The 22384-nt window shown below is 42.0% G+C and overlaps 1 protein-coding gene across 1 annotated transcript in view; it reads right to left on the reverse strand.

Moving 5' to 3' along the window:
• LOC111950806 (synapsin-3) overlaps positions 1–22384 on the reverse strand; it is a 123337-nt gene that overhangs the window by 5156 nt on the left and 95797 nt on the right. The window contains exons 9-10 of the mRNA XM_023968710.2: positions 22275–22349; positions 21812–21914 (exon numbers count right to left, since the gene is read on the reverse strand). Coding sequence (XP_023824478.1) covers positions 21812–21914; positions 22275–22349 — 178 coding nt within the window. The remainder of the gene's footprint in view (positions 1–21811; positions 21915–22274; positions 22350–22384) is intronic.

Raw genomic sequence — 22384 nt, forward strand, 5'->3', positions numbered from 1 at the left:
AGAATGCATGTGTTGTGTCCCCAGAGCGGTATCAGGACGCTGCACGCATTGTGGCCAGATCACACTGTAAACAGACAGAAGTCCTTTCATCCATGTGCCCCTTGTACACAGGCAAGTGTCTGTGTGTCTGTGTGTGTGTGTGTGTGTGTGTGTGTGTGTGCGCGCACAGCTGGGAGATGGGTAGAAGGAAGAGAACTGGGCGGGTGATGTGCCTGTTGGTGTTGCCCCTTATTCATAACCAGTGGTGTAAAGTACTTAAGTAGTACTTTCAAATATTTTTACTTAAGTAGTTTTTTGGGGTATCTGTAATATACTTTACTATTTATAWTTTACACAACTTTTACTTCACCACATTCCTTTTTTTAATTTTGTAATTATTWWTTTTTTTATCCCATTTTCTCYCCAATTTTCGTGGTATCCAATCGCTAGTAATTACTATCTTGTCTCATCGCTACAACTCCCGTACGGGCTCGGGAGAGACGAAGGTCGAAAGCCATGCGTCCTCCGAAGCACAACCCAACCAAGCCGCACTGCTTCTTTAACACAGCGCGCCTCCAACCCGGAAGCCAGCCGCACCAATGTGTCGGAGGAAACACCGTGTACCTGGCCCCCTTGGTTAGCGYGCACTGCGCCCGGCCCGCCACAGGAGTCGCTGGAGCGCGATGAGACAAGGATATCCCTACCGGCCAAACCCTCCCTAACCCGGACGACGCTATGCCAATTGTGCGTCGCCCCACGGACCTCCCGGTCGCGGCCGGCTGCGACAGAGCCTGGGCGCGAACCCAGAGACTCTGGTGGCGCAGCTTAGCACTGCGATGCAGTGCCCTAGACCACTGCGCCACCCGGGAGGCCCTTCACCACATTCCTAAAGAAAATTATGTACTTTTTACTCCATACATTTTCCCTGTCACACAAAAGTATTCGTTACATTTTGAATGCTTAGCAGAACAGGAAAATGGTCTAATTCTCACACTTATCAAGAGAACATCCCTGGTCATCCCTACTGCCTCTGATCTGACGGACTCACTAAACACACGCTTCGTTTGTAAATTATGTCTAAGTGTTGGAGTGTGCCCCTGGCTATCTGTAAACAAAAAAAACAAGAAAATGATGAGGTCTGGTTTGCTTAATAAGGAATTAGAAATGATTTATACTTGTACTTTTGATACTTAAGTATATTTAAAACCACTTTTAGACTTTACCTCAAGTATGACAATTGGGTACTTTTTCCACCTCTGGACATAACCATAAGGGACTGGGACTGAGACTGGGACTGAGCCCTGGAGGACTGGCAGCTGCAGCCGGGACCCACTGCAAGCCAGGAGCCACTTCAAACGTGGTGCAGTGGCAGCCAGAGTACCGGTTACACCCTGGTGATTTATTGGGATATAGAATCATCTAGCAGATGACAAGGCTGCAGTTAGTTGCCCTTTAGTATTAGAACATGGAAGAGAGGTGTTGTTTTTCTCCTCTTTTATTGGGCTGCAGTGTTCTTTCCTGCTGCTGGTCTGGACACTGTGTTCTGGAATGGAAAGATTAAGGGTTGGAAATGGTGAACTCTGTACTCGGCCGGACAATACAGAAACTCCAAAGAGGCTATTGTTGTTTGTTTACTTTAGCTAAGTGATTTCTATGATAGTGTGCAACATTTTTTATGTGAAATGGCAAGTGCCAGATGTACGCCTAAGTATATGTGCCAAAATTCTCACACAGTTGTTAAACTATCCATGCAAACGATTTCCGTTGAATACTGCTAGTAATACATGGAACTTATATAGCACTTTAAGGACCCAAAGTCGCTTTACAATTATAGAAACGAAAAACAACATTAAAACAGGAGTCAAATCAAAACATCAGACTAAACATTAATAAATGTATCAGTGTATGAGGAGGGTTGGGATTTGAACCCAGTTTGGTTAAGTGGTAGGGTAAGGGTTAGGTACTGCTCAGTATGGTGAGGAGAGGAGTGTCTTAGTAGTGTATTTCTTTGCTTGTGTGTGTGTGTGTGTGTTGGTGGGGTTGTGTCGCCTCGCTCGCGCCCCGTGTGTTGTGTGTGTGTGTGTGTGTGTGTGTGGGTGTGTGTGTGTGTGTGTGTGTTTGTGTGTGGTGTGTGTGTTGTATGTTTGTGTGTGTGTGGTGTGTGTGTATGTACAGTGGGGAGAACAAGTATTTGATACACTGCCGATTTTGCAGGTTTTCCTACTTACAAAGCATGTAGAGGTCTGTAATTTTATCATAGGTACACTTCAACTGTGAGAGACGGAATCTAAACAAAATCCAGAAAATCACATTGTATGATTTAAAGTAATTAATTGCATTTTATTGCATGACATAAGTATTTGATCACCTACCAACCAGTAAGAATTCCGGCTCTCACAGACCTGTAGTTTTTCTTAAGAGAGCCCTCCGTTCTCACTCATTACCTGTATTAACTGCACCTGTTTGAACTCCTTACCTATAAAAGACACCTGTCCACACACCAATCAAACAGACTCCAACCTCTCCACAATGGCCAAGACCAGAGAGCTGTATAAGGACATCAGGATAAATTGTAGACATGCAACAGCTGGGATGGCTACAGGACAATAGGCAAGCAGCTTGGTGAGAAGGCAACAATGTTGGCGCAATTATTAGAAAATGGAAGAAGTTCAAGATGACGGTCAATCACCCTCGGTCTGGGGCTCCAGGCAAGATCTCACCTCGTGGGGCATCAATGATCATGAGAAGGTGAGTTATCAGCCCAGAACTACACGGCAGGACCTGGTCAATGACCTGAAGAGAGCTGGGACCACAGTCTCAAAGAAAACCATTAGTAACACACTACACCGTCATGGATTAAAATCCTGCAGCGCACGCAAGGTCCACCTGCTCAAGCCAGCGCATGTCCAGGCCCGTCTGAAGTTTGCCAATGACCTCTGGATGATCCAGAGGAGGAATGGGAGAAGCAGTCATGTGGCTGATGAGACAAAAATAGAGCTTTTTGGTCTAAACTCCACCGCCGTGTTTGGAGGAAGAAGAAGGATGAGTACAACCCCAAGACACCATCCCAACCGTGAAGCATGAGAGTGGAAACATCATTCTTTGGGGATGCTTTTTCGCAAAGGGTACAGGTGACTGCACCGTATTGAGGGGAGGATGGATGGGGCATGTATCGCGAGATCTTGGCCAACAACCTCCTTCCCTCATAAGAGCATTGAAGATGGGTCGTGGCTGGGTCTTCCAGCATGACAACGACCCGAAACCACACAGCCAGGGCAACTAGAGATGGCGCCGTAAGAAGCATCTCAAGGTCCTGGAGTGGCCTAGCCAGTCTCCAGACCTGAACCCAATAGAAAATCTTTGGAGGGAGCTGGAAAGTCCGTATGCCCAGCGACAGCCCGAAACCTGAAGGATCTGAGAAGATCTGTATGGAGGAGTGGGCCAAAATCCCTGCTGCAGTGTGTGCAAACCTGGTCAAGAACTACAGGAAACGTATGATCTCTGTAATTGCAAACAAAGGTTTCTGTACCAAATATTAAGATCTGCTTTTCTGATGTATCAAATACTTATGTCATGCAATAAAATGCAAATTAATTACTTAAAAATCATACAATGTGATTTTCTGGATTTTTGTTTTAGATTCCGTCTCTCATAGTTGAAGTGTCACCATGATAGAATTAAGACCTCTACAGCTTTGTAAGTAGGAAAACCTGCAAAATCGCGTGTATCAAATACTTGTTCTCCCACTGTATGTGTGTATGTATGATGTATGTGTGTAGTGTGTGTATGTAGTAGTATGTATGTATGTATGTATGTATGTATGTATGTATGTAATGTATGTATGTTGCTGGGGGGGGGGGGGGTCTTAGCGGTAGGCCTTGTCAAAGAGGTGGGGCTTTAGGAGGGCCTGAAAGACAGTGATGGATCCGAGTCACAGACGGCTGGAGGCTGGAGCAACCCTGGAGAAGCCCCTGTCGCCAAAGTGCTGTCAGGACTAAGTGTTGGTGAGGAGTTGGGCTGCAGAGTTTTTGAACTACTTGGAGCTTATGGAGAGAGCTTGAGTTGATGCCAGAGGGTAGTGAGATGCAGTAGTCAAGACGGGAGGAGATGAATGCATATATGAGGGTTTCAGCGACAGGACGGGAGAAGAAGGACCTGACCGTGGCAATGTTACAGAGGTGGAAGAATGAGGTTTAAAGAGCCTGTCTTATGTGGTAGTCAAATGAAAGGGTGGAGTCCAGGATGACGCCAAGGTTTCGTGCATAGAGGGAGAGCGAGACAGTGGTGTCGTCAATGGTGAGGGTGCCAGCTTTGCTGAGGGTGGAGAAGTTCTGTTTTATCACTGTTGAGCCTAAGGAAGTTTTGTTTTTATTGTAGAGGCAGGATTCAATGTTCGTCAGAGGTGGGTTGAGGAGGGATTTGGTGCTGAGGTAGATCTGGGTGTCATCGGCATAGAAGTGGAAGTCAAGGTTGATGTGATGGAGGATCTGACCAAGAGGGAGGATGTAGATGAGTAAGGGACCCAGCACAGAGCCCTTGGGAACACTCTGTATAACTGCAGCTGAGTCTGAGGTGTGGCCATTGAGGGAGATGTTGTGCGTCCGGTTTGTGAGGTATGATTGTAGCCAGGCTCTCCAGCCTGGTGAGGAGGATCTGATGGCTCACTGTGTCAAAAGTGGCAATCCGGTCAAGGAGAATCAGGATGTTGAGGGCACCAGCATCAGCAGAGATGAGGTCATTGATAACTTTGAGGAGTGCAGTTTCAATACTGTGGAGGGGCGGAAACCAGACTGGAGAGACTCAAACAGGTTGTTGATTAGCAGGTGGGTTTGTAATTGGGAGGCAACTGTAGGTTCTGGAGTCTTGGCAAGGAAGGGGAGGTTGGAAATGGGGTGGAAGTTATTGAGGATGGTAGTGTCCAGTCCTGGCTTTTTTAAGATTGAGGTGACTGCAGCTGTTTTGTAGTTGGAGGGGACAGTTCCGTGGGCGAGGGAGAGGTTGACAATGTGTGTGATATATGGACAGAGAACAGGCAGGCAGGCTTTGATGAGAACAGTGGGGAGATGATCCATGGAGGAAGTTGTAGACTTGGAATACATGAGTTGACAAGTTTTTAGATATAAGGAGAGTCAAATGGGGCAAATTCAGAGAGTCAGTTTTCAGGTGTGACGGTTGGAAGGTTAACAGGGAGAGGGGTGGCTGAGGGAGATTGATCAGTCAGTAATGAGTTGATTTTGGTGATCTTGTCCTTGAAAACCTGAAGGAAGGAGTTGCAGAGTTCAGTGGAGGGAGTAGAGAAGGTGTCATCACGGGGCTGAAGTAGTTTGAGAAGTAGGTGGACCTGGCAGCACGGAGGGCATCTCTGTAGGTGGAGAGGTGTAGTTTGTAGGCCTCAGCGTGGACAGTGAGGCCAGACTTCCTGCTCGCTTCACAGGGCATGGACCTCAGGGGTAAACCATGGGGAAGAGGAGACCGGTTTAGTTTGGAGGGGGGCCAGAGAGTTGAGGGAGTCAGATAGAGCAGTATTGAATTGGGCAGCTTGTTCATTAGGTGAGTTGGGGGTGTGGTCAAGGGGCAGGGCAGAGCAGATGGCATCAGAGTTGGAGGGGGTCAACAACTTTGATGTTGCGGAAAGAGATGAGGCGTTTGCCAGTGTTGTGAGTATGAGGTAAGTGAGAAATTAAGGATTGTGTGGTCAGACAGTGGGAACAGGGAGGGGAAAATATGAGTTAGGTTGAGGCCAACAGAGCAGACGAGGTCAAGTATGTGTCCATTGATGTGAGTTGGAAAATTGACATCTTGGGTAATATTGAAACGGTCCAGAACAGCAATGAAAACAGAGGCAAGTTTTTAGTTTGATGTGTCCACATGAATATTCATAACACTAAGCAACAGTAAGCAGGGGGGGGGTTGTAAGCAATGTATTCAAATGAGGAGACAGTAGGGAGAGACAGTTCAGTCATTTACAGACAGTAGGGAGAGACAGTAGGTTATTTAGATTTTAGAGTTGTACAGTACAGCGAGGCCACCACCACGGCTGGTGGTGCGGAGGTGACACAGGTAGCCATAACCAGCGGGAGTAGCTTGGTTAAGAGAAAATAAATCACCAGTGTGCTGCCAAGTTTCAGTTAGGAGGAGCTTGTTGTCAGATATAAGTTCATGGAGCAAGGGGACTTTTTATTGTTCATTGCTCGAGTGTTGAGGAGAGCAAAGTTAGTATTGTTGGGTCAGTTTCTGGATAGTGGTAGGCAGTCATGGTTTACAGTGCCAGATGATGGTTTGAAATTCAAATGCTCCCTCAATTGTCTTTTTTTTTTAGCATGAAAAGCATAATTCCCATGGTTCCATGTGACTCCTATACGATGCAGTCAACCGGTMTTCCCAAAGACATCACAATCTAATCTGATACAAAACATATCTGCTATATGATGTCTGTAATATCACAACAAAGGCCAACATAAAGATATGCTATATGGGTCATTCCATTAAAAAAAAGTGCCTGCTTGCCTCCCTTTGATATTTTCAGTAGAAATTGTGTACCAATATTTAAAAGTCTGTTATATTAAATGAAGTGCCTTTTAATATAAACCACATGGAGAACTCAAATAAATGCAAATTTTAATATGTTTGAAAACTAGCTAAAGTGACAAAATTCAGCATTTTGTCTTGTCCCTTCGTGCATCCTCTGTGATTATAGGAATATTTTATCCCACTTAACCCCAAAGTATTTACCATTATTGTAAAGCCCTCATTATTTTGTTGCATTGACAAAGTCATTTCTGATGATTAATTTAATGTGATTACCGATTCTTTTTAAGTCCATCCATTATTTTAAGGTCAACCCTGTTACGTGAACTAAACTCTCGCTTTAATATGGTGGTACTATTCCTTTTTAAATATTTTTCAAAAGAAACATTTAATATCTAATAGTCAAATCATAGTGTAAAAGCAGGTGAGCTGGTTCTACTCTTTTTGRYCATTTCTGGTGTTTTGTGGTGGAAAACTGAGTGTGTCAAGTGTAACCCGTCAACGCTATTATTACCCATAGATTAGTCTCGTGTTGCCATACCTCCAAAATCATGTCGTTGACACCCCTCCCTTGGAGGGCTGGAGAATGTTGTACTGTATTGCAAAAACAGGTTTCAAGAACCCTCCCCCACACGCGCGTACAAGGGGGTGCTGTGTGTTATGTGCGTCACTGTTTTCCGTCCGGGTAGTTGTTGCTCATGCTAGTTTTAAGTGCTCGTTTTGAAGGTATCAAGTGTGGATTATATTTATTGAAAGTGAGTTATGCTGGTAAAGTCAAACGTCACAACACGTTCTAAACCACTCTGGTGACAAACACACTTTTGTCCTTGTCTCCATTCGTCCACATGGTTGCGCTTTGCTACCACCGACAATAATCGTGAAGATTGCCTATTATTTTGTTTTTGTAAGGACCCAAAAAACAGAGGCAGTGTGAACTGTATTATTAGCTAGCTTTGTAAGATAACTAAATTGAGGTGCTAGCTAACTTTACACACTGTTTAKCTAAGTGAATTAAATGTCATCAGCTAGCTAACTTTCTATTTGCTAGCTATCTTGACATAAGAGTAAATTAAAAACAGTCTCCAAATGCATTAGTAGATCACATCCATGTAAGAGCATGAAGTTGCCGCTCCAGCTGTCAGTAAAGGAGTCTCAGTGTAAGCTGCTGGATAGGGCAGGTCATATTGTGGGAGGACATTAAGTATTTTCAAAATTTGGGGGAAAATATATTAAAAATAAAACATACCTTATAAGTATTCAGACCCTTTGCTATGAGACTCAATTCAGCTTAGGTGCATCCTGTTTTCATTGATCATCCTTGAGATGATTCTACAACTTGATTGGAGTCCACCGGTGGTAAATTCAATTGATTTGACATGATTTGGAAAGGCACACCTGTCTATATAAGGTCCCACAGTTGACAGTGCATGTCAGAGCAAAAACAAAGCCATGAGGTCGAAGGAATTGTCCGTAGAGCACCGAAACAGGATTGTGTCAAGGCAGAGATATGGGGAAGGGTACAAAAACATTTCTGCAACATTGAAGGTCCCCAAGACTTCCATCATTCTTAAATGGAAGAAGTTTGGAACCACCAAGACTCTTCCTAGAGCTGGCCGCCAGGCCAAACTGAGCAATCGGGGGAGAAGGACCTTGGTCAGGGAGGTGACCAAGAACCCGATGATCACTGACAAAGCTCCAGAGTTCCTCTGTGGAAATAGGAGAACCTTCCAGAAGGACAACCATCTCTGCAGTACTACACCAATCAGGACTTTATGATAGTGGCCAGACAGAAGACACTCCTCAATAAAAGGCACATGACAGCCCACTTGCCAAAAGGCACCTGAAGGACTCTCATCAGACCATGAGAAACAAGATTCTCTGGTCCGATGAAACTAAGGTTGAACTTTTTGGCCTGAATGCCAAGCGTCACATCTGGAGGAAACCTGGCACCATCACTGAAGCATAGTGGTGGCAGCATCATGCTGCAGTGATGTTTTTCAGCAGCAGGGACTGGGAGACTAGTCAGGATGGGGGGAAGATGAACGGAGCAAAGTAGAGAGAGATCCTTGATAAAAACCTGCTCCAGGACCTCAGACTGGGGCGAAGGTTCACCTTCCAACAGGACAACGAGCCTAAGCACACAGCCAAGACAACACAGGAGTGGCCTTGGGACAAGTCTCTGAATGTCCTTGAGCGGCCCAGCCAGAGCCCGGACTTGAACCCAATCAAACATCTCTGGAGACCTGAAAATAGCTGTGCAGCGACGCTCCCCATCCAACCTGAGAGCTTGAGAGGATCTGCAGAGAAGAATGGGAAAAACTCCCCAAATACAGGTGTGCCAAGCTTGTAGCGTCATACCCAAGAAGAGGCTGTAATCGCTGCCAAAGGTGCTTCAAAAAAGGGTCTGAATACAGATGTAAATGTGATATACAGTTGAACTCGGAAGTTTACATACACCTTAGACAAATCCATTTAAACTCAGTTTTTCACAATTCCTGACATTTAATCCTAGTAAACATTCCCTGTCTTAGGTCAGTTAGGATCACTTTATTTTAAGAATGTGAAATGTCAGAATAATAGGAGAGAGAATGATTTATTTCAGCTTTTATTTCTTTCATCACATTCCCAGTGGGTCAGAGGTTTACATACACTCAATTAGTATTTGGTAGTATTGCCTTTAAATTGTTTAACTTGGGTCAAACGTTTCAGGYAGTCTTCCACAATCTTCCCACAATAAATTTGGGTGAATTTTGGCCCATTCCTCCTGACAGAGCTGGTGTAACTGAGGCAGGTTTGTAGACGTCCTTGCTCGCACAGGCTTTTTCAGTTCGGCCCACAAATGTTTTATGGGATTGAGGTCAGGGCTTTGTGATGGCCACTCCAATACCTTGACTTTGTTGTCCTTAAACCATTTTGCCACAACTTTGCAAGTATGCTTGGGGCCATGGTCCATTTGGAAGACCCATTTGCGACCAAGCTTTAACTTCCTGACTGATGTCATGAGATGTTGCTTAAATGTATCCACATAATTTCCCTACCCTCATGATGCAATCTATTTTGTGAAGTGCACCAGGCCCTCCTGCAGCAAAGCACCCCCACAACATGATTCTGCCACCCCCGTGCTTCACGGTTGGGACGGTGTTCTTTGGCTTGCAAGCCTCCCCCTTTTTCCTCCAAACATAACAATGGTCATTATGGCCAAACAGTTCTATTTTTGTTTCATCAGACCAGAGGACATATCTCCAAAAAGTACAATCTTTGTCCCCATGTGCAGTTGCAAACCGTAGTCTGGCTTTTTTATGGCGGTTTTTGAGCAGTTGCTTCTTCCTTGCTGAGCGGCCTTTAAGGTTATGTCCATATAGGACTCGTTTTACTGTGGATATAGATACTTTTGTACCCGTTTCCTCCAGCATCTTCACAAGGTCCTTTGCTGTTGTTCTGGGATTGAYTTGCACTTTTCGCACCAAAGTACGTTCATCTCTAGGAGACAGAACGTGTCTAATTCCTGAGTGGTATGATGGCTGCGTGGTCCCATGGTGTTTATACTTGCGTACTATTGTTTGTACAGATGAACGTGGTACCTTCAGGCATTTGGAAATTGCTCTCAAGGATGAACCAGACTTGTGGAGGTCTACAATTTTTTTTCAGAGGTCTTGGCTGATTTATTTTTATTATCCCATGATGTCAAGCAAAGAGGCAAAGAGTTTGAAGGTAGGCCTTGACATACATCCACAGGTACACCTCCAATTGACTCAAATTATGTCAATTAATTTGAGTCCCGTGTGGTCCCGTGTGGCTCAGTTGGTAGAGCATGGCGCTTGCAACGCCAGGGTTGTGGGTTCATTCCCCACGGGGGGGACCAGGATGAATATGTATGAACTTTCCAATTTGTAAGTCGCACTGGATAAGAGCGTCTGCTAAATGACTTAAATGTAAATGTAATTAGCCGATCAGAAGCKTCTAAAGCCATGATATAATTTTCCAAGATGTTTAAAAGGCACATCACTTTAGTGTATGTAAACTTCTGACCCACTGGAATTGTGATACAGTGAATTATAAGTGAAATAATCTGCCTGTAAACAATTGTTGGAAAAATTACTTGTGTCATGCACAAAGTAGATGCCCTAACCATCTTGCCAAAACTGTAGTTTGTTAACAAGACATTTTTGGAGTGGTTGAAAAACAAGATTTAATGACTCAAACTTAAGTGTACGTAAACTTCCGACTTCAACTGTATATATATATTTTATATATTTACTAGAATTTCTAAAAGCCTGTTTTTGCTTTGTCATTATGGGGCATTGTGTGTAGATATAGGGGAAAAACTAATACAAAATGTGGGAAAAGTCAAGGGTCTGAATACTTTCCGAATGCATGTTAGCAAATGTTGTATACAAAAAAATACAGTTAAACATCAGTGTATAAACCTATTACAATTGGATCAGGCCAACCCTGCTGGAGGTCTGCTGGGTGTCCAGGGTTCCGTTTAGTCCATCAATAACACACCCGATTCAACTTATCAAATTTAATGAGTTGATAATCAAGTGTGCTATTGCTGGGCTGGAATAGACTTCTGTTCACCCAGTAGATCAGAGACCAGTGGTGCAAGGTATGGAGGTTTTTTTGTTTACCTGATTTGGTGCTTTAGTAATAATAGCCTACTTGTTACTACTCAATTAAACATACGAGTTACCTTATTTGTACATTTTGAAGTGTTGATTCTTTACATTTGTCATTTAACAGACGCTCTGTTTCAGAGCGACTAACAAGAGCAAGTRGGGTTAATTGCCTTGCTCAAGGGTATTAACAGATTATTCACCTGGGCGGCTCAGGGATTCAAACAAGCGACCTTTGGGTTACTGGCACAACRCTCTTAACCGTTAGCCTACCTGGCACAGTGTAGTGTTTAAACTTGTTTTAATTGTTTAACTATCATTCAAAATGAATTAGTGTCTCTGCTGATTAATCACATATTACACTCCAGCAATAAAGAGGGGAAGTGGTTCTGTCTCTAATGTGTCTGTTGTATTCTCAAATTAACATTTCCTTTTKGTCTAGTTGTATGATCTCAAATCTGTTTTATTTGATTGTCACTCAGTATTCCAGCTATGTGAATCCATTTCGCAGCTTATCATACATAGGTCATGCATCGCCAATGCAGCCATAGGCCTACAGTATGATAGCAGCACTGGCCTAAGGAGATAACAAGTAAGTAACAGGAGATGAGCATTACAGGTAACATTTTATGATATTTATTTTATTCATTTTAGCAATGTTGCTTGCAAAATGATTGCAATTTTTCCCATAGCTTTATGTACAGTATCGTTGACCCTGGATGCGAACACAGCTAACGTTCACCTTTCAGGTCAATAATATGCTGTTTTCAGTTTAAAAAAATGTTGGCTTTATAATTGTGAGAGAAAGTGAATTAGCTAGTAGCTAGCTAGTTAGCTATACCTATGTAGCTTACAAGGTTAGTTGACTTTTCTCAAAACAAACCTCATTGTGGCAAGCTACTTCGTGTCCCTCATGCTAGCCTTCACAGCCAAATACAGCTCAGAAACGTCAATATTAAAAATATTGATATGGCCAGCATTGTAGACCATTTCTCCCATCTTGCTGSAGCTTTAGCTCATCTCAAAATAAGAGAAATACTGTGAAACCCAGTGTGCCACAAACATTCTAAAATGTTTTGTCACCAGTGGTTGTTTTGTAAAAAAAAAAAAATTGTCCTCGCACACTGTTGCTCCAACGGCATTCATCTGGTGAGCTTCCTTGGAGCTCCGCCCAAGCAAGGCATTTGATTGGTTTGATGTGTTACGAGGGATCACTGATTTACAATGGGTTCTGACCTCTCTTTAGCAGGTTTCTGCCATGGAACCTCCSCAGGCTTCCTGGAATACCCATAGATGCAGACTAKAAATATTTTAACAATTTCATTTTTTTTGTGAAGCTTGCATTSAATTGCCACTCCCTCYTGCACACAACAAGCTTCCATTCCCATCACAAGGGGATTTATGGCTGATTTAAGATTAAATCGTCAACCCTGTGACTTTATTTGGTACTTAATAGGCACTTACTGTAGTAATTTCTGTATTTAACCTCGAGATCTGAATGCATGTCTTTATGAAATTGTTCTTGCTCTGAGACAAAATGTTAAAAACATGTTTTATGAAGTTACACTACTCAAAAGGCACCAAATTAGTGAAATGACCCACATGTTGAGATCAATACCAGTGGATTCTATATGAAGCGAATGTAAACAGCCATTACTTTTCATTAAATGGGAGGTGTCACCATGTGTAATGTCTGTCTGGAACACGAACAGGTTTCCACTGCCAGGGACGTGCAATWTTACTATGTTCCCATTCACACKAATTAAATTCCACCAAGTGRAGGGGTGTGTGTAATTTGGTGGGTGCTTATAAAACATGTGCCAAGGTCTGCCATTATCAACGGTGACCGGTGGTTAAGTGCCTTGCTCAAGGGCATAGAGATGTTTCACYTTTTTCTTTGCCTCGGATTCAAACTAGCTACCTTTCAGTTACTGGCAAAACGCTCTAACCGCCAGGTTACCTGCCGCCACAGTGCGTGTGTGTGTGTAGAACTCTCCTTGTCAACATTGTTACGTGACTGTGTCAATGCTGYGGTCCSTGTCTCAGACCTCATGGGCCSTTCAAATAAGAATGCAGTGTGTCACACACAGTCTCAGGAGAGCCTGTGGAGATTTCCTGCAATAGCCACATTGGTTATAAGCCCTTCCTACAATTGGAAGAGAGAAAGAGGATGACAGATGTGTAGGTGGGAGGCTGGCCTCCACCCTAGAAACATCAGGTTAAGAGAGAATGTTGATGSATGTTAGAGAGCAGGCTAAATATGGACATCTCAGAGCACTGGGCCGTATGAGTCAGTATGGATCAAAGACAATGGGATGAGAGGAATTTTAAATCTAACTTCCCACGAGGGGATTGCACATAAATCACATTGGAGAGTGCTGTGTGGGATCTGTGATGAGGATGCAGATCGGAGATACCCTTCTCAACCATTTTGAAAACTGTTTATGTGCATGAGTAAAAGCTAAAACATCTGTAATCAAGGTTAAACGATAATTGAAAGCAAAACTGGTTTTGGTATGAGAACATTCCTTTTTTACCGGTTTTAATATAAACCCATTATGAAGAAGTGTTTATCTCATTTTAGCTAACATTCATGAGTGTTCCTAACTTCCATTGCTGTATTAGTACATGGTAATGTGTTTAGAGGAAAAGCACAGAGGAATCCATTGTATGCGTGTACTTAATTTCCTCCTTTCAGTGGTACAGTGAGTTTAATGACAAATTTAATAAGGACCGTTGAAGAATGCCAGAAAATGTGTTTCGGACAAAGTTACACTGTGGTAGATACATAAACAGAACAGCCTATAGTTCGCCATATCACAAACAGGTTAGCACTGAAATTATGTCTAATCACCCTCTGCAAATGGAAAAGTCTAATGATTTATGGAATGCAACCAAGAAAAATAGGTTAAATTGGCATTATAAATCAATTCTGTTGCATTTTCCATAAGATCAAAAGTATAGGTAACGCCTGATATATGAAATAAATTAACACTGGGAACAGAACTATTCATCAAAAACAGTGGCTTACAAATGGGTTCAGCTTGGCCTGCTGCACCAGGGACAGTTACTCACAACAGCTGCCAGTTGCACTGTAAATCAACTATGCACCACACACACAGGTGCGAGCGAGCACACATACATATATGCACACAGAAACATGCGCGAGCACACACACACCCCTCTGAATTGTCTCTATTGTCCAATCCACAGCACAGACACACACATAAACGCATACCATATGGACACTCACACAACCAGCTCTTTCCTCTTCCTCCCATCCCTTCCCCTTCCAACCGGTCGGTCCATAAGCTGCCCTGTGAGAGGAGATAACGCAGCTTGTCTAGGGGAACGAAGTAGTCTGGGGATCTGGTGTGGAGAGAGGGTATGCCTAATGCATGAGATGGTTGCACTACGTCGATATTTTTACCTACAAAGTCCCAGTATAAGTACGTTGCAGTCCGTTACAGACATCGCAGTGTTCTCGGTCTGCGAAGCTTCTTTTTACCCTGTGTGGTAATGTGTGTGTGTGTGCCTGCCTTGCGTCTTGTCTTTGCTTGTCCAATAACGTCAGGTTAGGACAATGCAGTTATCTGTGTGTGTGGCTGTGGGTATTTGTGCGTGTGTGTAGCTATAGGCTCCTCGTCGCTAGAGTCAATGTGAGCTAAGTGGAACAACAGGAAGTCGTGGTCGGTGTAACGGTGCATCTCGTCCTTTTAAACAGATGTGTTCTCAGCACCAGTGCTCACCATGGCGTGCTTGTCCATGCAGCCAATAAGTATACCCAGACAGAGGTTGTTATGGGTGAGTAGCAGGAGGGTGGAGTGGGGCGTATTGTGATAATGTCTGTTGCACAGAGGCACTTATTGTCGGTACCATTCTCACTGGTGGTTCTCCAAAGTCATTGCTTGGTAGTTGATCGATATTGCAGTGCGTGCGAATGTATCACCGTGGCTCAATCATAGTGTAAAAGTGCTAAAGTACTAAGGTAGACATAGTTTTCATACTAGCTCCGATGATATACACGAAATTGCCTCACAACTGGGTTGAATTTGATTTATGAGTCGGTATTCATCTGTTGAAGGACAGTTACAATTAACGCTAGCTTCCTCTCTGCCAGAAACACTTTTAACTAGAAAACACAAAGACCGTGATGATCATTTGTGACTCTTTTCAGGAATTAGGCATATTGTTGCATGTCACTATTTCACAGAGAGAAGCATTTAATGTAAACATTAGGAAATGCCTGCTGGAACTTGAACTTTCATGTGTCTTAATACAAACGTGTTATGCCATCTGGTAAATATGATATCACATTGTTAAATATGAGCCTAGTAGGTTTAGCCACGGAAAAGGAACCGGAACCGTCCCGCTAGCCATGATTGGCTGAGAAATCTGGATGGGGCTGGATGCCTGGATGTGTGTTTGGATTGGTCTACCATGTAGCTCGCTTCTGTGTAGGTAATCTTTCTAATGCGGCTTTTAAAAAAAAAAGATATCACCACTACAAAAGTGTTGCCCTCCACTTTCTGGAAGACAGATTTTTGAAATAAGTGGAATGCCCAGTGAAAACAGTGTATGAATAGCTAAGGGATATGGAGAAAATTCATGGCCTTTGAATTGCAATATTGCAGAGGGAGACGGAAAGAGAACACACGAAAGGCTGTTGTATAGACACCTGTCTCCGGATTACATCTTCAAACTAAGGGCAACCATAGGCAGAGAGGGAGAAGTGTTCATCCATGGTAAGATTGTCTAGCTCCAGTAGCTACATTTTCAGATATTATATGTTTTACATTTGTCAGAAAGTTGTTTTCATTGCAAGTTATTGCGTACTGTTTAGACTAGCTAACGTTAGCTGACTGGCTCACTAGATTCTGAGCACGGTATTAACGATTATGAAGTTGGGGATTATGGGTCATTGTTTAGCTAGCTACATGTCTAAACAAAAGACTCCACTATGCAACGTAGTACCCATTTCAACTGTACCGTTTACACCTTATGTATCCTGTACATGTGCCAAATAACTTGGATTTTGTGTGATATAGTGTGTGTTTACCAGAGCTAATGTGAAAAACATGAGCCTGCACCAAAGTCAATTTAGGATATATACGTTAGGCCAACGCGAAAGTGTCCAAGTTCAAAAATGATACGTGTAGAATGCCCTGCTTTTATTTGGTCACACTCACAACCGTAAGCTATTTTCTGTAATTAGCTCTCCATTAACTTATAATAATGATCTTATTGACGAGTTTATTTTCCTGTAATAATGAATCAAATTAGCTAAAGTTAAGACGTTGTCAGCTAAATGATATGGACATTATTTTGAACTGGCTAGCCAGCTACTTAATATGTTAGCTAGCTAGCTAACAAGCTAGAAACGAACAAAAGCATTGTTTAGAAAAGTTGCTTTTAGTTGCCTGGTTTTCTAGATTGACATATAGTAAATACAATCTTAAACGGATGGGTTTATTGGTGTTAAAATACACCAGTTATGCTATTTTGGACCACCAGGCTGCTGATGTCATGCAGCCTGTTTTTGTGTTCATACTTTTTCATAACGACAAGGACAAGTTGTCGGACGACAATAGAATATTCATGATGTCACTGCGACAAAGGTCTACAGACATGTCAATAGACGTAGTATAAACCAGCCTTTAGTCTTGAAATCCTTGGTTGTTTAGTACACTACCGTACTCAGTCTGTTTAACACATGGCCTCACATGTGAATCCTTAAAGAGATGGGTGGGGCTAAGGCTGAAGAGGGTGTGAACAATGCTGAATGGGTGTAGACAAAGAAGAGCTCTCCAGTAGGTGTACCAAACATTCAAGGGCCATTTTTCTAAAAGTAAGGGTTGGCAAGTTTATCAACTTTCAAAGCAAAAATTACTTCCCCAATTGTTCCTCAACTGTAGTGTATGATTTACCATTTTCTAGCTCTGAGTCCCTACTTTTATCCAATGTAAAAAAAACACATGATTTCAAATTTCACTACATAAGACCAAAATCGGGCCGGTCGTCAAAATTTATCATTTAAATACAGTGCCTATAGAAAGTCTACAAGCCTTTGAAATGTTTCACATTTTGTTGCGTTACAAAGTGGAATTGAAATAGATTTAACTGTAAATGTTGTAATGTCGAAGTGAAAAGAAAATTCTACAMATTTTTACAAATTAATAAAAATTCAATAACTAAAATAGTTGTTGCATAAGTATTCACTCCTTTGTTTAGGCAAGAATAAATTAGTGTAGACATTGCATTTGGCTTAACAAATCACATAGTTATATGTTATATGGACTCAAACTGTGTGAAATAATTTTTTCATGACTACCCCCTGTCCTCCATACAGTACATACAATATCTGTAAGTTCCCTCAGTCAGTATTGAATTTCAAGCACAGATTCAACTACAAAGACCAGGGAGCTTTTAGAAAGCCTCAAAGAATAGCAGTGATTGGTAGATGGGTAACAATAACAAATCAGACATTRAATATATCTTTAAGCATACACAGACATCAAAGATGCAGTMATCCTTCTGAAATGAGCTGCAGGAAGAAAACTGCTTAGGGATGTCACCATGAGGCCATTGACTGAGGATGGATCAACAACATTGTAAGGACTCCACAATAATGACCTAAATGACAGAGTGAAAGAATAMAAATATTTCAAAACATACATATGTATTAGCAATTTATGTTATAATAACAAACCCCAAAGCAAATCAGGGGGAGGAAAATAGGTTTATTCGAAGAGGACAAATCATACAGGGAGGTAGATTGTCATTCTCCCCAGTCCTCAGTGATGTTCTCTCCAGTGGTTCTGATCTCTCCAGTGGTTCTCTCTCACCAGAACAAAGGAACAGCATGCAGTTTTATTACCCAGCCCTAGTCTGTGGTTGACCAATTAGAATTCCTTGCAATAAAACTAGCCAATGGCCAAATAAGTATCCTATTTCAGAAGACATATTCCTCCCATGTCTCTGAACCATTGATCAATAATTCCCTATTACAGAAAAAACACTATTTCCATTGATCATTAGTACTCTATTGACTCTCGTCCTCTTGACCTCTCGTACTCCGTCTCTGTGTTGTGTATTTATCTTCGACATACACTTACATACGCAACAAGGCACTAAAGTAATACTGCAGAAATATACGGTAAAGGAAATAACTTTTTGGTCTAAATGCATAAGCCTTATGTTTGGGGCAAATCCAACAACACATCACTGGGTAACTACCTTCTTATTTTCAAGCATGGTGGTTGTTGCATCATGATATGGGTATACTTGACATCGGCAAAGACTGGAGAGTTTTTCAGGCTGAAAAGAAAACGGGATGGAGCTAAGCACAAGCAAAATCCTAGAGGAAAACCTGCTTCAGTCTGCTTTCCACCAGACACTGGGAGAGGAATTCACCTTTCAGAAGGACAATAACCTACAACATAAAAGCCAAATCTACACTGGAGTTGCTTACCAAGACGACAGTGAATGTGGTCCAGTTTACAGTCCTGATTTAAATCTGCTTGAAAATCTATGGCAAGACTTGAAAATTGCTGAATAGCCATGATCCCAAAAACAAAACACAGACAGAGCTTGAAGAATTTTTTWAAGAATAAATGGGCAAATATTGCAGAATACAGGTGTGCAAAGCTCTTATTAGACGTACCCAAGAAGACTCACCAGCTGTAATCGTTCGGAAAAGGTGTTTCTAACATGTATCGACTCAGAGGGTGAATACTTATCTAGTCAAGGTACATTAGTGTTTTATTTTTCATTAATCTTTAAAAAAACATATTTTGCTTTTACTTTGACAGAGTATTTTGTGTAGAACATTGACGAAAAATAACAATCAAATCAATTTTAAAATCGCACTTTGTAACACAAAATGTGAAGACATCCAAGGGGGGTGTATACTTTCTATAGTAAGTGTACCACAACTCATTCCAACGATCTCTGTTTTTCAGTATGTCTGTGTCTGAGCCATCTTGAGTTTCAGGTTTGAATACACACGGTCCTCCCCACAGAATAGAACACAAMATTTCATCTCTATGGTCCTCCTTATATCCTCTCCTCTGTTCTRCCATTTGAACCAGCTGAGGAAATTYTATGAACTTCAGAAAAGTGGTGTTCCTCAAGTATCTATGACTTCATACAAACAGACAGCGTAGGCAGCCAGCTAGCCATGCCTTTGTTTGAATTCAGATCATTGTGTTTGGTCTAAAGCGTAATTATTCTTTCATTGCTCTGACTCAGACTGATCATGCCTGATCTATCTCGGCTGTACCCTCTTTCTCCACCATCGCCCGCCAACTCGTCTGTCAATGCAATCTATTACTTGATGACTTTGAAAATGTTATCGCCCACCTGAGAAGTCTAATTTAATCAACATATTTCTGGAATTTACATGATCTTTCATCATCACCCATTGYTACTCACGCCCAGTTTAGCATACTCATTGAACACCACGTTGTCTGAACATCCTTCAGAATATTTTAACTACAATGTACTTCTAGCTGTACGTAGGTTGAGAAATATTTATTAGGCACACATACACTGAGCATGATATGGGCTGTGTGAGATGTGTTGTTGTTTTTTACTCTGAAGGAGAATTCCTAGAGTTACTGTCCCATTTGCTTATACAGTACACAGCGGTGACCGTGTTTTGAGCCCCACATTTGGGAAACGGGGGGGATTCCTGTTTTGCATGTTATTTTGGCATTCATATGTGTCACATATCAGTTTGCAAACAATGTAAAAAATATATATATCATCGAGTTAATAATGCTGCATACAAACATCGTCTATTTTTTTGTTTTCTTGAGTAAGGGAGCTACAAAATGCAGGTGTTTCAGCCTAGCTCAGTGCTTTATGTGGTGGTGGGGCAAGCCAGCAGAAAATACAGAGCATTGCACCGTGATTGGTGCAGTGTTCTGTCATTCATGGGGACACTACGTCACCGACAAGTCTAAGGGTAGAGCTAGAAAATTCAAGCCCTTTGGGTGCTGCCATAAAGTTACATTAGAAGTGCCCATCCAAGAAAGCTCAAGGTCATTGGCTACAGATAAAATGACGTCAAATCACATATCTACAGTAGCTTTCAAAATCTTAGTTAGCAGTCATCATGAATCAAGTTGACAATCTACTGGCAAATCCTTTTTAATCCTTGTCATATGAAGAGAAGTAATGAAGAGAAATTATAGATAAAATGTATCGGTGCTCATCGACCATTGGACATAAACATTAAACAACAAGTTGGAAATCGTAAATTCAACAATGAGGGGTTTGGAAGGAATCAGTGGCCAACTGCAAGCATTGCAAAGCAATCATTAGCCTGCTATTTAGTGGCTTGGCTGTGTGTTCCCAAATCTAAGATTAAGGGTCTTTTTTTTTTTAAGGGTCTCTAGTTTAAAATTATAAACATTCAACATTGGCCATTGCTGACAATGAAGCATGGTTTGTGCTGTGCACAAAACAACTCGGAACTGCAAAATCTCACTTTAGTGAGTTCAAGACAACTGGGAACTCGGGGGAAAACGAGCTACAACTGGGAAAATACGTTTTGAACTTTCATCCAACTCGGAAATGTAAATCTGGAACTCTGGCCTCTTTCTAGAGATACGACCTGAAGATCACTGACCTCATCATGATTCAAACTTTTTTTTCTCTCGAGTTCCTAGTTATCTTGAAAGCACAATAAATCCAAAGAATGCCAGACTTTGATGACAAAATTTGCCCACGAAGAACCGCCGCGCCACCTTCCTGTTCAAGTGAGCAAAGCACAACAAGGTAAGTCCAAAAAATGTTGGGACTCACCTTGTTGTGCTGACTTGAACAGGAAGGTGGCGTGGTGGTCCTTCGTGGGCACATTTAGTCTTGTATGCTGCTGCATAAATGATGTAATATGCCAGGGAGATATGTATACTGTAGCTAAGAAAGTAATACTAAGTGTATGTTGTGTAGTAAGCTGTTAGTAGCCCATGTGCCTCACCCTAATAATTTAGTCTATATTCACCTCTTAATTTCGCCTACTGTTCTGACTTGTGCACATGTAGCCTATAACCTGTTTTTGAGAAATGTAATCATTGAATATTGTAAGAGCTTTCATTGTCTGCTTATATGCCCCCCTTATTTATCCTGCGGTTCTGACTTGGTGTACAGGGAGAACACTGTAAGAAAGGCCCATGTTCTGAATTCTGTTGCTGTACATTTCAAAAGTGCTGAACAAATAGTTATATTGACTACATCCGTCCTAGCTCTCTCATTAATGTCTTAATAGAAATTACATATTGCCTCTTATCCGCTTGTCATSCCCTTATGCCATAGTTTGTACATCTCAATTGTCAGTGGAAACCACATTTGTTTAAGCAAGTCAGCCATATCAGCTATGTTTTTTTTTTAAGTCAGTAAATGAGGCTGAATAAACTTTCGCTGCCAGACAAGGCTCCGCTGATAGCCAGGTGTAGCAGTGGTAAGGTGTTGGGACTGCTGTTGAGACTGCTGTTGGGACAGCTTTATGTAGGCTCTAACAGTTTGTGGGCACCGTTTGTCAACGTTATAGTACAATTAATGTATTGTTTAGTGTTGTGTTGTGTAGTGGCTTTGCTGGAATGCATCCCACMATTTTCTGGGGGACTCATGAAGATTTACATGCTAAAATCGCCACTGACAGTACATGCTAAGAATGAACTAACCTCGATAATGTAGTCATTGCCATCTTTTCCGTGGACGGCTTTCACAGCACAGATGTCAAGTCCCCCGAACATCTCGGCACAGGAGTCCACCCACAGACGATATCTGGAACACAGCGACATCCACAAGTCATTGTCAATTACAAAACAGACCTTGGCGGTGAAACTAATTTACTTAAAGCCTGCAGGTATAATGCTTTATAACTTGTTTAACTGTTTGACATATCAGGATATCATTCTCTGTTTGTTTTGTTCTATACATATTTGAAAGGGGGAGGTGTTGTTAGTTTTCACCTCTCCTGCACATACCCTTTTCACTTGCCTTCTAACCTCTCATCACATTGTCTTGTATTTACTTGTGTGCAAATTAATAAACACAATAATACATCTATAAGCGTTCCGAATTTATTATAATAAGGCTTATCTGTTATATTATGTCTAACAAAGTGTCTATAGGCCAGCTTACCTGTCCGTCATAGCGATCTGTTCCAACATGGCTGAGCCTGTGTTAGCCTTCCAGTTGCCTGAGATGGACGTCCTCCTAGAAAAGGTGAAAATCAAGGAAATGAATCAGGC

The sequence above is a fragment of the Salvelinus sp. IW2-2015 genome, linkage group LG3 (assembly GCF_002910315.2).
Source record: "Salvelinus sp. IW2-2015 linkage group LG3, ASM291031v2, whole genome shotgun sequence".
NCBI classification, from domain to species: domain Eukaryota; kingdom Metazoa; phylum Chordata; class Actinopteri; order Salmoniformes; family Salmonidae; genus Salvelinus; species Salvelinus sp. IW2-2015.